We start from the raw sequence: 16,670 nt of genomic DNA on the forward strand, positions 1-16,670 counted from the left end.
TGTGTGACCTGTCAGAATTAAAAAAAAAAAAAACTTCGTGAGGTTACGTCCTTTTATTTGTTCCCTTCAAAGCTAAATATTATGATTATATTCTTAAGTGCCATCAACGAAACAGAGCAGAAAATTCAAAACGTGTGCAATAACTTTATGGATGTTGATTGAAATGATCTACTAAGTGTGTTCTGAAACCTATTATTCGTAATTTACAACTAGACATAAATTAGTTAAATTTTCATAATAACTCTTCCCAATTTTTTTCATATTCCAGCTAAATGTCTAAACTTATTATTGGACAGAATTCCAGCTACTTTTCTTTCGGATATTCCATTTTTGCAGTTTTGCAGTTTTATTTTTTATTTATTTTTTTTTTTCTCCTAACGTTTTTGTCTCTTAAGATTTCGTTCGACCTTATCCCATTTGTCATCGTAACTTTCCAATAAATTTTTTTGTCTCGCTTCCAGATTTTACCTTGTCATCTGTATTTTTTTGCGTTGATTTTATTCACTTACTTTTTCACCCTTTCCCATTCTCTTCTTTTTATATTGAGTTAAACAGTTTTTCTTTTATTGCATTTCTTTACTTCATTTTATTATTATTTTCTGGATTCGATTTTTCAACGGTTCATTTTCTCTGTAATTCTTTTTTTTATTTCGTGTTGTAATACAGGTTTCAAACTAGTTTTTCTCTTGGTTTTAACTCTCTTATTGTAATTTGCTGATTATTTTCCTATTTTCTCTCAAGAGTTATACGGCAATATAAACATAAAACAAAATTTAAAACTTCAAAAGGCAAAATCGCGTTCCGAGTACATTTATGAAACATTTATTTAATACTGGGTATCAAGTGAAGCAGCCCATTCTGACAATAGTGCGTCACCATAAGACCCACCATATGAACAAAGTTACAAGGACTACAGCTATAAATGTTTCACCTGTTTTAGGTTTTATGTTACCTCTTGCTATTGTCAATACGATGCTGTCAACGCCACGAACAGGAAATACGACGTTCTTTGACGTAATACATGTCCAAGAGCATAAAAAAATAGTTACAGAGCTTGTGGTCACATGCTCACGCAACTTCGCCCAACCTCAATTCGTAACGCAAAGCTACGTCACGTCGGTCAGCCCCACCAAGACTCTAGAGGCAGCCAAGGTCTCTAAAAGATTACTCCGACTTACTTGGGTCTACGGTTGGAGAGGGCCCGTCCCCGCACCCGACGCAGATGGCGAAAACGGGTTCCTGCTCGTTGTGGATGGAAATCATCGCCGTCCCGTCGCCGTTAACTGTGACCTGGTTGGCGCAGTGACTGATCAGCTCGCAGTAGGTTCCAGCTGGCATACCTTTGAAGGAAAGGAGGAAGTTCCAGAACCGTGAGAATTCAGAAAGATTAGGGCTGCTACGTTCTTTGCATTTCGAGATGCCCCCTGGGACCGGTTTCAATGGCTAGGAGGCCTAAAAAATGTTCGTTATTGTTATAACATACTGTGCGTTAGACTCAGAGAAGCCATTCTTCGTATAATTACACTTCATAATAATATTCTGTCAGTTGTTGATGCTATATCAAATGGAGATGTTACTCTTGTCTCATGATTTAAAAAAACAAAAGACGACGGGTCAGTGGTATCCTCACAACTATGAATTCACATACTCGAGAGTTCTGCTTGTCCCAAAGCCATTTCTATAGCTTACCCGTCTGGAGAGTTTTGTCAAAGTTGCCATATTTGGTCATAGCGAAGAAACCTTTGTTGCCACGAGAGAAGGCCACGTTGTCACCCTCCTGGTACCAGTTCTCGATGGATGTTCCGGCAACGGCGTTCCTGAATCGTACCTGCAAAAATTCAGCGATTGAGAGAGGACCCAAAATTCAGAGGGAGGCAACTAGGTCTAGGTGTACCGTGAACCGTGAACGACAAAGTAACTTAATCGGATACAAGACCTGTTGTTGTTTTTGATTAAGCTGGCCCTATGCCAGCACGGGCTCTTGCTCATAGAGCAGCCCGTAACAGCGATCCAGAACAGTTTCGACACTCAAATTCATTTTGTGGATTAATCAGACTGAGTTATCGGTGAACAGTGAGTCTTATAGCCTCTGAGCTTCGGTTTCTAAAGTCTACAAAACGAATATTTATGAAAAAAATTAGTTTAAAAGTAATACACGACACAAAATCTCAAAGGACGAACTTAATAAAAACAAAAACGTTCATTACAGCATTGCTATCACCTCACCATTTGCGTGATGGCATTCCAACGATGCTCGCAAACCCAGCCTCCTCCGCAGGTGCCATCATCATTGATGATGACGTCACTGGTGCTGCCACCACCGCCGGAGGGAGGTCCCTGGTCAGAGTTGTCGAAATAGTAGCTGCTCATGATCCTCATGAAGCCGTAATCGTGAGCCAGTGAGAAGCAGACGCCCAAGGTGTAGTCTTTACCCTGGAAAGATTTCATTCATACGAAAGACTTGAATGAAAAATTAATCAAAATAAAGACATTGTAAATAAGTCTAACAGCCAGTTACCAAATGTTACGTTCGTACTGATATGTAGGCTTTACCCTGGAAATGTTGATTTCATTCACACGAAAGACTTGAGGTGAAAAATAACCAAATTACAACAAGTGTAACGACGCTTAACAAATGTTACTTAGTACTAAAAACTTCCACCAATAACAGCATAGTTCCAAATGTCAGCGAATTGCAATGAACTGCTAATAGGTGTAACACCCAGTTAGCAAATGTTACGTTCGTACTGATATGTAAGCTTTACCCTGGGGATGTTGAAAAATAACCGAATTACAACAATAAAAGGCCTAACAACTGTTAACGAATGTTACTTAGTACTAAAAACTTTCACCAATAATAGCATAGTTCCAAATGTCAGCGAATTTCAGTGAATTGCACATGTCAAGGGAACAAAGAGACATACATTTTTGTAGGTCAGGATATCTCCAGCTCCACCGTGACCTCTCTGATTGTCGTGGTTGTCGACGAAATTCAAAGCCTTGTCGGAAGGCGCCATTCCCCAGCCTTGGTCGTAGATGTTCCCGAGCTGAGAGAAGTCGTTGACTCCCCAGGCGATCTTCTTGCCGAATCGAAACTCGGTTGTTCGACCTGAAAATGAAATTAAAGTCGGCCATATATGGCATTTGGTATATAACAGCACGTTGGTTGCGCTGGGTACTTAAGGCACCGAAGGCTGGTTGTCGTGGCGTAAGTGATACAATTGCAAAAACAGACTTTGGTATTGGTGGAAAGTAAGTTTTATTACAGGGATAGCATGACATTGAAGCACTGGCAGTTTAGGGTTATTTTTAAACCCCTTTTTTTTAAGAAAAGAATATAGTACTATTGCACCTCGAAGTATAAAAAATCATCAAGATATTTGTGGACTTTACATAAAAACAGGAACATAAATTTCAGTGCCAGTCTTCTGGAAGACAGACAAACGACAAACAAACAAACCGGAATAGAACATAACTTCCACGCCAAAATTTGCTGCCAGAACTTCCATGATTCTAGAAAGGAACTTCCATGATTCTAGAAAAGACAGATTAACTTCGCGTAACTTCATCGGCATTTTATGCTCAGCTAGAATGGTGAGACGGCTCATGCTGTAGAACCCATTGATTTACCTTCAATGCAAAAGAATAATTGAAAATGGAGGAAACGACAGGTAGAAACAAAAGAGAAACAACAAGAAATTGTAACGTAAAGACCAAGAAGCAACGAAGGAGACGTCAAGAAGAAACCATGAGGGGTAGAGACTATAAATAAACAAGCAGATGAAAAGGAACCAGAAGAAGAAGAGGAAGAAGAAGAAGAAAATTGTCCTGGAATTGATTCAGTTATGGAGCCCTTAATATGACTATTCGAGGGTATTCAATCGTGACAAAGACCTACCAACGCCAAAGTATTCCTGCACTGTGATAGGCTCTCCTCCCTGGTCAATCACTTCGTGGTAGAAGAATGGACGAGCTCCTGCTGGAAAGCCTTTATCAGTGTTCAGGTCCTTCGTCAGTCCCTCGATTGCCTCAAGATCCTTTAGTGAATAAGGAGAGCAAGTAAATTTTTAGTTAAATGTCCTATTTTTCTTCTGTTTTTTTATTTCCATTTTTATTCCTATCGAAGGATCTGTCATGGCCAGCTTTATCTACACATAAACACGTTCATTCACACACAGATCTTCATAATTGTTTAACAGTAACAAGGAGCATTACAAAGGTCGAGAGGGTTATTTTGCTTAATGGGTAAAAGATTCAACCCTAATCCGCCAACTCTCTCTCTCTCTCTCTCTCTCTCTCTCTCTCTCTCTCTCTCTCTCTCTCTCTCTCATGTAGGTCTCAAAAGGACTGAAAAGTTCTTACTGTGCTCTGCATGAATCTCTGCATCTAACTAACTGTTGATAGTTTTCGACCATCCTGAGGATAAGTTTCCTCTCCTCTTCTCTCTCTCTCTCTCTCTCTTCTCTCTCTCTCTCTCTCTCTCTCTCAAATTTCCTTACCCCGGGCCACATATGTTTCGAAGCGTCCACTCTAAAGCCCATCACGCCGATATCGATGACGTGGTTGAAGTACTCGGACACCTTCTGTCTCACGTAATCGGAGCCACCGTAAAGATCCGTCAGGCCTACCAACATGCAGTTCCTCACCTCATTGACGTTGCTGTAGTCGTGGATCTGCCCTGTTGCAGAAACATCAATTAATAATAAATAATAATAATAATAATGAATAATAATAATAATAATAATAATAATAATAATAATAATAATAAAAGTAAATAAATAAATAAATAAATAAATAAATCCGAGTGGATCTTGTTTGTCCTACCCCGGTGACTGTAATGGGAGACATGACGCACAGCCACTCAACCCCTAGAAACCGGTTTGTCCGACTCTGGTAGGGGCGGGGTTAGTAAGGGACTGGGAGGGTAAGGGTGACATCCACCTTATCCTCCTGCAGACCTGTTTGTCCAACCCGGGTGGGGGCTGGTTGGTAGGGGATCTAAGGGAATGGGAGGGTAAGGATGACATCCACCCTATCCTCCTGCAAACCTGCTTGTCCGCCCCGGGTGGGGGCTGGGTTGATAGGAGATCTGGTGGGACTTGAGGGTATGTTCCCTATATGAGTGCACAGATGAGGAAGGTAATTACCCTCTATCCAGAATCATTATAGACCGTTTTCCATTTAGGGGAGATATTCTGATTAGTTAGAGTAAAAAGGTTTTCTTCTTAGGGTATAATCATTAATTTTCCATATATTTATATTTAGTATTAGGTATATTAAATTTTCATGAGGAGATTTATATATAGCGTAGGAATGTACCAAATTAATTAGCATAATTTATTGTTGGCGACGATGACCAGGGCGGTTGTAACACCCTTTATTAATACCTGGTAAAAAAGTTAACTAACTAATCTGTCTCCCTCACCGTCACTCGATGGGCACTGATCCCTGGGGGTGAAATCGTTGTACCCGTAGGGCACGCCGGGGAAGTCCCTGTTGTCAGCATTGAAGGAGGAGCCGCCTGACCCTGTGCCACTCTGCCCGATGCCCGTCATGTGGTTAACCACGGCGTCCACGATGATTCTGACGGGGATAATTCGTTTGGTCTTTATATCTGCTCATTTCCTGGCGTTTGTTGGTTGTTTGTGTTTCGTTATAAATACAAGGATCGCGGGCTTTTCATTTTTGATTTATCATTGTAACATAACTTCTGATTCATTTCTTATAGAATAAAAATTATATTTATTTAAATAAAAAGTAAGAGCTGTTACTTTTTTTCGTAAAGCAAAATTAATCAGTCTAGTTTTTGCTGACTGTTCTCTAGAGTAAGCTTAATCTAGGAACAGCTTCAGCAAAATAGGATGTAAAGACTAAAACTAAATTCTTTGTAGCCTTGAACGGTTTTTTTTTCGCCTTGAAAACTAGAAAACACGTCTGACCACTAAATTATGGTTGAGAAACCTTGATTTTTTTGGTCTATTTCGATATTTTTGTCTATTGCGTTAACCGCGGTTGGTCAGGTTTTTAGTCATAAAGTATCTTCTAGGCGTTTGTCAGTTGTTCTACCATAAAATGGACCAAATGAAAAAATCTGTTCATTCACGTCATGTCTGTCACTTCTCGTCCCGTCATGTGACCTTTCATTCATAAAACTGCGTAATTTTCTTTCGGTTTATCATTTTTGTGCCACATAGATAACTGTTAGCCTAATGACCTTATCTGCGCGCGCGCATTTCGTCATCTATAGACTCACCTGACGCCAACAGCGTTACACCTGTTGACCATGTCGATGAACTCCCCTTCGTTACCTGAACGTGACTCCAGCTTGTAAGAGATCGGCTGGTACCTCTGCCACCAGGGGTAGCCGGAGGATGAGGCCACCAGGTGCTCCATGGGGGGCGATACCTGTTGGTTGCAGGTGTTCAGGTAATTATTATATCGTCGATCGACAGACACAACTTAGTACTGAAGTAAATGAGATAATCATATTTGTCGTTTTGCGAAAATATCGAGCGATTGCAAATGTGAACAAGTGGAGAGAGGACATTTCTTATTCATGTAATCGGATTAGCCATATATAAAAAAAAGTTAATTATTTTTCCTTCTTTGTTTCTCAATAAACCGTTTTATTTGGTAATTGAGGAAAAGAAGAAAGAACCATTGCTAAACTTTGTTTTGGGGTGTGAGACCGTAAAAGCTTTCAAATACTATTCTTAACCTAAAATTATCTTCTCACTATCTATTATATTTTCACATTCGATTAGACTATTTTCGTGACCTGTCGATTTTATTTTCTAATAAAATTTCAGGCAATGTTCTGGTGCAATGCCGTTTCAAAAGAGTGAAAAATCATCTTTGATATTTGTCTTTTTTTTAATTGAGCTAAACAAAACCATGATGAAATGCCGTTTTCATAATCGTTTAAGAGAGTTTCATAAAAGAGAAATAAAATAAAAGGATCAGAAACTTGAACATTAGTCTTCGTAGGCATTAAAACTGTTTTCAACATTGCAATGCTAAGGCAACTGTGCAATGAGGTTCGCTCTGATTTTAGCGATGTGTATCTTTCATTTATTACTTAAAAACTTCTGTGACGAAGCAAAATATTCCGCTTTCCTTTTAGCCTTCTATTAACCATCTGTCTAATCAATCACCTTTATCAGAATGCTGACATTAACCTTGTCTCTGATAAGAGTGTATACGTGACAGCTTCCATCGTACATCGTATTTCCCCAATCTTAAATTTTTATTGTAGGTCATATTCGTTTTGTTTACAAAGATACCATGTCACTGGTATCTTATCGTAAATCTGACACCAGTTGTTAATTAACTGTCCGAGCAGCAGACTTCTGTTATCAACGGAACGTCACGTCGTTCGTGCGATGTTAATAACATTTCTAATTAACTTTCATTTGTATCAACGTAGTAATTACCATCCGTCGTACTGTTCCAGTGACAACCTACGCCTTAGCAAATATATAAATCCGTACTATCATGAATTGGTTAATTGTTTTAAGCAATTGTCTGCACTAAATGTTGTGTGCTCTAGATCATTTGAAGTCAGAGACAAAAGTAATAATTTATTCCTGAGCCGCATTGAAAGAAATGCGATGAATAATTTCATGGTTTCCTACAGGATCGTGCAGTGTTTCATGGGTGGAAGATCTGTCCAATTTTAGTAGCATTCACAAGGATGATTGACGAATTTGGGTGGAAACCTTTCAAAAATGCCAAATTTGATTTAAACTAACTGCTGAGCGCTTTCCTATTTTTTCATAAAAGCTGACAGATTTTTCAGTCGAGGTTATTTCTTATTTCTGATGTTGAAGAGAAACATTTTATTTTTAGTTTAAAAAAACGACCACCACTGGTTGAAAACAAAGAACCTAAACAAAGATTGTGCAAAAGAACGAATCAACATTACAAAAAATAAATAAATAAATAAATACCATTTTTTTTAAATCTACCAACAGAAGTGTTTTTTTTAACGAAAAAAAATTGCTATTTTTATATGACACTAAATAAGACTTACGATTCCTGATTGAACACAAATCCTGCACGAAATTGCGCAATAAAACACGAAAAGACATTACGAAAAAGACACAAATAAGATCAATTCTACCTTCTGAAATAGAACGTACCTGCACCGCACAGAATTCATTAGGCCCGAGGAACCTTTCGCATTCGGCGGCGATATCTGTCCACTTCCACTCGAACAGGTGAACGATGGTCTGGCGCCCGTCACAGTGCGGGGTGTCGTACGCCCACGTACCGCCCACCACCCAACCCACGATCGCTAGAAGCCTGAAAGTGAAATATGCTGCATAACCTCCGTGTTTTTTAAAATCTTAAAAATCACAATGATTGACTGTTGTATTAAGAGAAGACTTTTATTGACAAGCGGTAACCTTACCAAAGGGGTGACATGGTCGAAATCAGTTCTAGCGAGCTAAGGAGCGTTCTTATATAAATGTCGAGCTAAGCTCGCCGGTCGATAATGGATTCATTGCACGTTTCCTTCCAATTTTCTCATAGGACGTCAGAGCTTGTGAAAACTGCCATATGTCAATTACGTACCTCACCAAATAACAGTTATACAATTGCACTGACGCCTCTTTTAGCGGAGATAATAAAAAACGCCTCCTCACTGACACCTACGTACGTGATTTGATTGGATGTGGAACCATGATTCGGGAGTTCTGTTTGTTTGTCAATGGTCTGTAGGTCTCTCTCAATTGAAACAGATTGAGTATATCATCTTGCATTCAAAGGAAGATGTTTGTAAATTTCTATGTGAATTAGAGTTTAATATACATATCATGAAATGTAAAAGATAGACCTCATAGCTATTAAATGTTCCGTATTTTCTTAAACGTTAGTTTTTCAGCTGACGCCGGATTCTTGGGTTAACGCTAATACCGAAAATATGTTGGCGAGGACATTCCAGTGCAACCTCTTTTTTTTATCTGTATTGTTTATATATCCATAAATTTATAAGCTTTTTTTCTTCTCTCTCTCTCTCTCTCTCTCTCTCTCTCTCTCTCTCTCTCTCTCTCTCTCTCTCTCTCTAGATACAGCAACGAGATATCTTTCAGTCATAGGTTGTTGCCGAGGTTGAGGCCCAGTTTGGACCTCTGGATTCTTACAACTAACGGGAGCGACACATAACTCGATTTGTCCATAAAAAATTAAAAATAAATAAATAAATAAAAGGCTTTTAGTATCTGTCACGGGACCCATGAACTCTGTTGCACAAGAGTGCGCGCATGAGAATCAACCAGCTTGCATCCGAGGTTATATTATCAGTTTACGTAAAGCCTCAACATTGCAAAAAATAAAAATGCAGGAAAATATTATGCCTTTTAATTATTACGTAGATAACTGAGGAGCCAAGTATGACAATTAATGAACCACATCCGTATAGCTATAATAGAGGCGTACGCAATAATTTCCAAGCTGCAAGACATTATAGAATCACGCCATCGTGTTGTGTATAATGGAACGCACACGACACGTCAACTGTTCTCAAATTATTCTCAACTTTCGATTTCACGGAAGGCGATTTGAAATAAGTCTAGCAGTCTGCACCGGAAAGTAACACGTATCAGTATACAGAGGTAAAAGACTGCATATATCAACAAACGTGCTCCAATGTGTTAATCTTTTATGAGCCAAAACAAGATGTACGTATGGTAACGAACCTGCAATTCTTAATGAATACGCGCGGAACTGTGAAGACTGGTGCTGAAGATGAATGCTTAGAGTGTGGGTTAGTAGGATAGGCGAGTTGACGGAGCGGAGCGAGGGGTGTGGGGAAGGGGAATTCCGGAAGCAATTGCGGCCATCTTTTAGAATTGTTGCCTAAGGGGTGATCATGTGCAAAGCACCCGACCATATCCCTATTTGTACAAAGCAGTCAGAGGAGCGTTCCTTTCACCGTGACTGGACAAATCGTATTCATTTCGATGTGGAAACACTTAGGCTTGATATTCTGTGACGCATTTGCCGTTGACAACATCTTAGGACTTACAGACGACTGAATATCATTGTATTGAATTTGTTTACGACGTAAAGTTTTGCTAGCATTGTAAGAAGGTTTTAAAGCTTAAAATATCAAAATAAGGCTCTACACATTACTTAGAAAAATAAGTATCTAACGTATTTTCTCGAGAATAAGCCTTAAGCTCGAAGAAGTAAATCTGCTTTTAGAATGATGTAGAGGATTAAAATAAGCATCAGACAATGCTTATCTCATAAGCAGCTTCATCCGGTTCACAGTGAACAACTGTTTGTTTTCATAATTGAATAATAATCCCTGTTAATAATGTACTTTATCAAAATCACATGGGTAAGTCATTTATCTTCTGGGACCTTTTGAAAGAAGTTGACAATCAAAGTTAGACCGCGACAATTTGAATGAACGTCACTGAATGTTTACTGGATCCGTTCATTGCCATAACTTAAACAAAGAAGAGAATATTATCTCTCCACATAAATATAAATAAACATACTTATAATGAGCATTAGCATTGAAATTAAACAGCTGTTGCAGCTGACAGATCTTAGCTTTTTTTTTTTTTTTTTTTGCCAAGGTGAAGATGAGTAACAAAAATAAATAAATAGGTGTAAATACATTCTGATATGATCGGAACGCTGTTGATTTCTTTCAGACGGTCCAAGCAAGTCCAAGAGAAAGTTAGAAAGGGTAGACAATGAGGTGGAGGTCAAGGAGCAAAAAAAAAACCCGAAAATATTCTTCCACAATGGTGCAATGCAAATAAAACGTTAATTCTCTCTCTCTCTCTCTCTCTCTCTCTCTCTCTCTCTCTCTCTCTCTCTCTCTCTCTCTCTCTCTCTCTCTCTCTCTCATGCAAACGCACAAGCATATACACCCACACACCGTATATACATACACCTACACGCTCCTAATAATAGCTATACAGTTTAAGAAAAACAGCGAAAGTAATTTTCATGATTTTCGACTTATCTGATTCGGGAAAATCTTCTGAACTGCAAAAGCTCTCAAGCTGAGACTTTGTATTTATTATGAAAGAATTTGTGTGTCAGCGTGTGTGCCTATTTTGTATTTAGCAAACACGTATGTAATATATACTAGCAAAGCTGGAGCAATGACGGTGCACCAATAAGTTGCAGATCGACTACTCTATTTCAACTGAGTCAACGTTCTAGCAGTTTGTGCTACAGTGTTCCACAAATGTAATGTAGTACTACAGATTCCCGAACAACTAAATCGATCATAAAATTTGGATGACTGCTGTGTTTAAACACATGCTTCGTACTATTTCCTTGCTACATAAACGCACGAGCAAACACATGCAAATACATATACATATGCACAATTCTACTATCATCACAATTTCGAATTAGAGAATAATTTTGTTTTCCTAATAGTTTTGATATTCGAAATTGATTTTGATACGACTTAGCCGAATCAAGTAAAAGTTCTTCAGTGTCGCAGTAGTCTGATTTAGACTAATCATATATGTATAAAGATGCAGATTTTGCAGCCCGCTTATGCATCCAAACGTGGAAGACCATCATGATTCCGAATCGCCAAACTCGCATAAACGCCGCTTTTTTTGGGGACACTCTTTCTCGTAAAAGAACCGGTTAATATGAAAGTGGCATCTGGCAGTTACGGGAGCAAGCGCGGGAAAAATACAGTGTTGCCAAGTCATCTTTTGAGTACAATGAACACGGATAAGAATCGTAATTTGTCATCGAGGAGTCATGGGGAAGAACCAGGAGCGTGAATGACTTGGATGTAGCTAGGCTGTAGACGGTTTTAGGCGAGCAATGCCTCGAAATACTACTGCAGGAGTCTACCTGCGGCCCAGGAAACAGCTGTTGCAGATGTGTAAGTAGTGCTTGCAATAGAAAGTTTCGAAGAAGGCGCATTGCTTCGAGATGTTTTTGATACTACGGCAGACCTATAATTAGAATTGAACTACTTTTGGTTTTATTTTCCTCCTTATGTCAAATTTTCTTATTTTTCCTTACTAAGGAGCATTGACAGACTCTTCATATATTTTTTTCGAGATAATTTTGTTTTCTGAAGACTTTTTTTTTTTCCTAGTTGGCCTGGTTGGATAAACGTGTGAAAGTGCACTCATCTCTCCAAACCTGAAGTAGGAGAAAGTTCCAAAAAGTTATAAATTCTGTTGACTGCCTAATGCAGAGAGAGAGAGAGAGAGAGAGAGAGAGAGAGTTCAATTCAGATTTAACGTGTAATGTGAGCTTTTATATGACTATCTAACGATGGGATCTTCCACTCTTGGAGTCATGTTTGCTGACAAATATTTGGCTGAAAAGCTAGAAGTGTCCCTTTGCATCCCACCCCTTGTCATCTATATCAGACACATTTAATTACCCCACCCTTGGTGTGGTGCAGCTCGCACAGGAAAGGGAAAGCCAATTGGTTGGTTACCTTGAGTAGCCAAGGTATGAAAAGGGAGTAAAATGAATAGGTCTAGGGAATCCGGACTCTGTTCAACCAACAGAGACTATAGCCGCGGTGCCTGTATCATCTTCAGGAGATGCGTAGGTGCTGGGAGAGGAGATTGTAGCGAGTCATTTCAAAACGTTTGGGCTTTTCCAGCTTACGTAAACAAAACATTTGCCCCTACATCCCCGCACCCCCCCATTCAGTTCAATTCAGCTCGTAGACGGAGCTTTTTCGCCTTAGACTCATGTTTCAGTTGCAAGGTTATACAGGGAAATCAGAAATTATTCTACTTTTCCCTTTGTTTATGCTAAACACTTTAAAATTTGTCTGCTATTTTAAGAAACACTTGCTGACGAAGCTAGCATATATACAAATAAGTGAATTTTATATATTCATACGTATATACAGTATATACGTGTGTGTGTGTTTGTTTGTGTGCATTTTATGTTATGAGTATATATATATATATATATATATATATATATATTATATATATATATATATATATATATATATATATATATTATGTATGTATACGTATGCGTGTATGTGTGTATTAAGCTCGAATAACCAATTAATAGTGAATTCACAGTACACTGGCCAATAATCTGTATCGAAATAAAGGATCATTATATAATGCGTGAACTTAGTATACATCTACCCTGACCAGGATTCGTGCCCATGCTTTTTATTGGTAGGATAAGTTGAGGGCATCAAGTTAGCGGTAGCTCTGTACTAACCCTAAAATGCATGGGTTCACATCGCAGTCAGGATGCAAAATTTTCCAGCTATATACAGTGATTTCGATATTAATGGGCTATTCGGGGCTTAATATTCGAAAGAATGGAGATGTTAATGACAATGTTCTGTAAAAATTTTCAGTCATTTATGTTTTAAACATTTAATCTTAGTCCTTATATATATATATATATATATATATATATATATATATATATATATATATATATATATATATATATATATAACAAGTAAATTGTGATTAGACTATAGGCTGCATACGTAGCCTACAGCAAAATAATGCACAGTTGTAAACATTGCAGACAATAAAATATTATTCAGTATAAAAGTATGAAGTGATAAATATTGGTAATAATCTGAATATGTAACGCAATAAAAGGTATATTTATTTTCAGCGTTCTGTCACTATTGGCGGACGTGAAATATCCGTCACAAGTGAGTGAAACAATGGAATTCTTGTCGTCTTTGAGACGTCTTGAATTTTCTTTTATAAGAAAATATGTCTTTGTTATCACCCCGGGCAAATGACAGAGTTCTTATTTGTGATGTTTTCTGTATATATATATATATATATAATATATATATATATATATATATTATATATATATAATATATATATATATATATATATAATTAAGACCCGGATGTCCTGTTTTGTCATTCTTGAGAATATATTTTTTAAACTGGTGAATAATCTTTATACCAAATGCTGCCTCCATCTTTATACCAAATGCGGCTTCCAGCGTCTGAGACGCGAAAATAAATATTCGATAATTGACAGAGAAAATTCATTTCTCTTTAAACAGCAGTAACGTCGCGCTGAAAGAAAAAGGAAAGGAAAAATCGTATACACGCACACACACATGCGTGGCGTTTTTGCAAGCAAAAGTTTCAAAAGGATCTCTTGCGGGATCTACGATTTCTCTTGCCCTGGTCACTTTCTTCCGCCCTCGCGAGCTGTGTTTTATAAGTCTCGACTCATAATTTCTAAGTTTTTGCTCTCTCTCTCTCTCTCTCTCTCTCTCTCTCTCTCTCTCTTGGTATCTGCGGGAAGCCCTTTCCCACCTTGCAGAAAGAAAGAAATACACAGACCTTTAATCCTCTTGAGTTTAATTTATAAAGGTAAACAATTTTTGGGGGGGACATATTCAGAACAGTTATATGCTCATGCCAGCATACCAACCAATTCCCACTCAAATTAGGATAATACGGTTTAGCTAAGAATTAAAGGCAAAATTTTGCTTGTTTCAGTATACCGTGGACAAATGTTTAATAAAAAAAAAATTCATTTTGATATCGGCGTCTCCTCCTGACTAATTCTCGAAATGTGACAAATGTAGCATTTGTAGATCAATCGAGTCTTCCGATACATGGCTGCGATTTCCATCATCCTTGGCAAATTTGGCCAATCATTTCATGTGTGCCACGCGTAGGAAGATTCCCTTACGGTAGGGGAAATCTGGTGTCCCTAGGGGAAAATGGCATTTGTGTATGGAGATGTAGGGAAATGCAGCTAAAAACCTCGGATTAGCTCATTCTAAGGGACATCATCATGCGATCGTGTTTCAGGTTCAGACTTATGATTTTGAATATCAGTCTAGCTTCGCTCTAGCCAGTTCCTGAAAGGGATTGTAGGAAGAGCGTTTTATTAATCAGATATGTGTTGTCTTAGGATTTCTGTAATTGGGCCTAAAATAACTGGAAAGGTTATACCGTGTTCGAAGATATAGGAGGGAATGAGAAGAGGAGAGCTGGACTTTAGGATGGTTTTCGTGAACGAAAGACGGGTGGGCCTCATTGCAAAGTATGTGATAAGGAATTGGTGACGGGAAAATCGGAACTTATCAGTCATACGAAATAGCTACTCACTCGTTTTGCTAAACGAGTGACTGCAATTCAGCTATGACTAAGTTTGTTGGACTAAAAGATGACTAGGATTGAATCAGAATTGAATGCTATTGCAATGGTAGTTAGATAAAAAAAAATCCTTATTTTAATTGCCTTGCAAAGCCAAGATATTTTGGAAAAAATACTAAGTGAAATTAATTAAATTCTCAGTGACTGGAGGCCTTTTTTATGTTACATCAATGCTTTTTTGTAATGGAATAATCTGGCATTTATTCACGTTTACTATAAATGCATTAACATTTGCCTTAGAAATGTATTTTCGTGGCTTACTACTTGATGACGTTCATCTAATTGATTAAAGGTTATTTTGTTGTTATACCCATGAATTAAACAATCTAAAATTTATTTACATTTATGATGATATATGTTTATCATTTTTCTTGTAAAATGTCTTGTAAAATCTAATTTTTCCTCTTTATATAAAGAAAATAAAGTTCTGTGACATTCTGTGTTGAATCAATATTTTTGTAAAAAGATCATTTACCATTTATTTACATTTCCTATAAATGTATCAAATTTTAATTTTTTCTATACCTAAAATTAGTAATGTTTATTTTCAATATGAACTGAAACCAAAATCTCATTTTTCCCTCATCCTGCTGCAATTACATATGGTGCGTAGGGGGAAAGTAGGGGAAAATCACCTCTGATTGTAGGGTAAAATGCTGTCAGTAGCGTGTCGAAGTTGGCAATACTGATTTAAGTTGTAATATTCGTGGTAGGCCGTTGATAAAGATGCACTTCCAACTCATCTGCTTAGTTTTTTTCGTCGCAATTGTAGGTATTTATTTACGTGTATTATGCATGAAAGCAAAATTTTTAACAGGACCGTTTAAGGTGTGGTGGTAGAGGTATATATTTGTAATTGCTAAACTTTTTTTTTTATGTTTTGCAGTTGCAAACATTTTCCTAGAAGCAAGTTACTGAGGAAGCCCAGTTTGCCTGAAGTTTACCGTAAGGTTAGCAAGACCATTGCCCTTACATACATTTTTATTTATGCACTTATAGATAAATGGGATTTAAATAGTACAGCGTCAGAAATGTTGGTGTGTCCGTAGTGCAGTCATAGGGGTAGACTATCACAACGGCCATCGACCCGGAATGCGGCCACCCTCCCAAAAAAGTACTTTAATTCGCTTCCACGAGCATCAGTTAGATTTGTGGCCCAACTAGGCAGCACACCGAGTCCTCTACGGGCCTTTCGAAGTGAGTGTGTTCTCCTAAATTACGAAACAATGGCATAATTAAAGCGCTTTTTCGGAAGTGGCTGCTTTTCTAGAGAGGTGGCCGCTATGTCGCTGTTCGGTCATTTACCCAATGCAGTGTTACTTGAGGGGGTCAAGGAAGGGATAACTCAGCCGCCAGGGGGACTACTGTGGGAAGTGGGGGTTTTGAGTGAGAGAAAGCAATGAATGATTAGTTAAACTAATTTAACCTGGTTCCTGAGTCCTTATATTCAGCCAGGGAGCAAACCTCTTCCTTACTTGTAGAGATACATCTTATCCTAACCTCATCTATGCCACAACATCCTATGTGA

The 16,670-nt window shown here is 38.1% G+C and overlaps 1 protein-coding gene and 1 long non-coding RNA gene across 3 annotated transcripts in view; one reads left to right on the plus strand and one right to left on the minus strand.

Annotated features, from left to right (window-relative positions):
- LOC135214945 (alpha-amylase-like) overlaps positions 1-8,547 on the minus strand; it is a 13,778-nt gene extending 5,231 nt beyond the window's left edge. Inside the window, exons 1-11 of the mRNA XM_064249440.1 lie at positions 8,414-8,547; positions 8,142-8,304; positions 6,254-6,405; positions 5,426-5,583; positions 4,500-4,678; positions 3,899-4,037; positions 2,925-3,109; positions 2,227-2,433; positions 1,690-1,828; positions 1,179-1,340; positions 1-8 (exon numbers count right to left, since the gene is read on the minus strand). The exon at positions 1-8 is cut by the window's left edge and continues 127 nt beyond it. Coding sequence (XP_064105510.1) covers positions 1-8; positions 1,179-1,340; positions 1,690-1,828; positions 2,227-2,433; positions 2,925-3,109; positions 3,899-4,037; positions 4,500-4,678; positions 5,426-5,583; positions 6,254-6,405; positions 8,142-8,304; positions 8,414-8,427 — 1,506 coding nt within the window. The 5' untranslated portion in view covers positions 8,428-8,547. The remainder of the gene's footprint in view (positions 9-1,178; positions 1,341-1,689; positions 1,829-2,226; positions 2,434-2,924; positions 3,110-3,898; positions 4,038-4,499; positions 4,679-5,425; positions 5,584-6,253; positions 6,406-8,141; positions 8,305-8,413) is intronic.
- A 7,308-nt stretch (positions 8,548-15,855) lies between these two features.
- The window catches only part of LOC135214620 (uncharacterized), a 56,282-nt gene continuing 55,467 nt past the window's right edge, over positions 15,856-16,670 (plus strand). The window contains exon 1 of one of the 2 annotated variants that reach the window (XR_010314443.1): positions 15,856-15,910. This is a non-coding gene — a long non-coding RNA (uncharacterized LOC135214620). Of the gene's footprint in view, positions 15,911-16,087; positions 16,340-16,670 lie in introns of those variants that run through there. The other variant, XR_010314442.1, reaches the window with a different exon arrangement.

The sequence above is a fragment of the Macrobrachium nipponense genome, chromosome 46 (genome assembly GCF_015104395.2).
Source record: "Macrobrachium nipponense isolate FS-2020 chromosome 46, ASM1510439v2, whole genome shotgun sequence".
NCBI lineage: Eukaryota > Metazoa > Arthropoda > Malacostraca > Decapoda > Palaemonidae > Macrobrachium > Macrobrachium nipponense.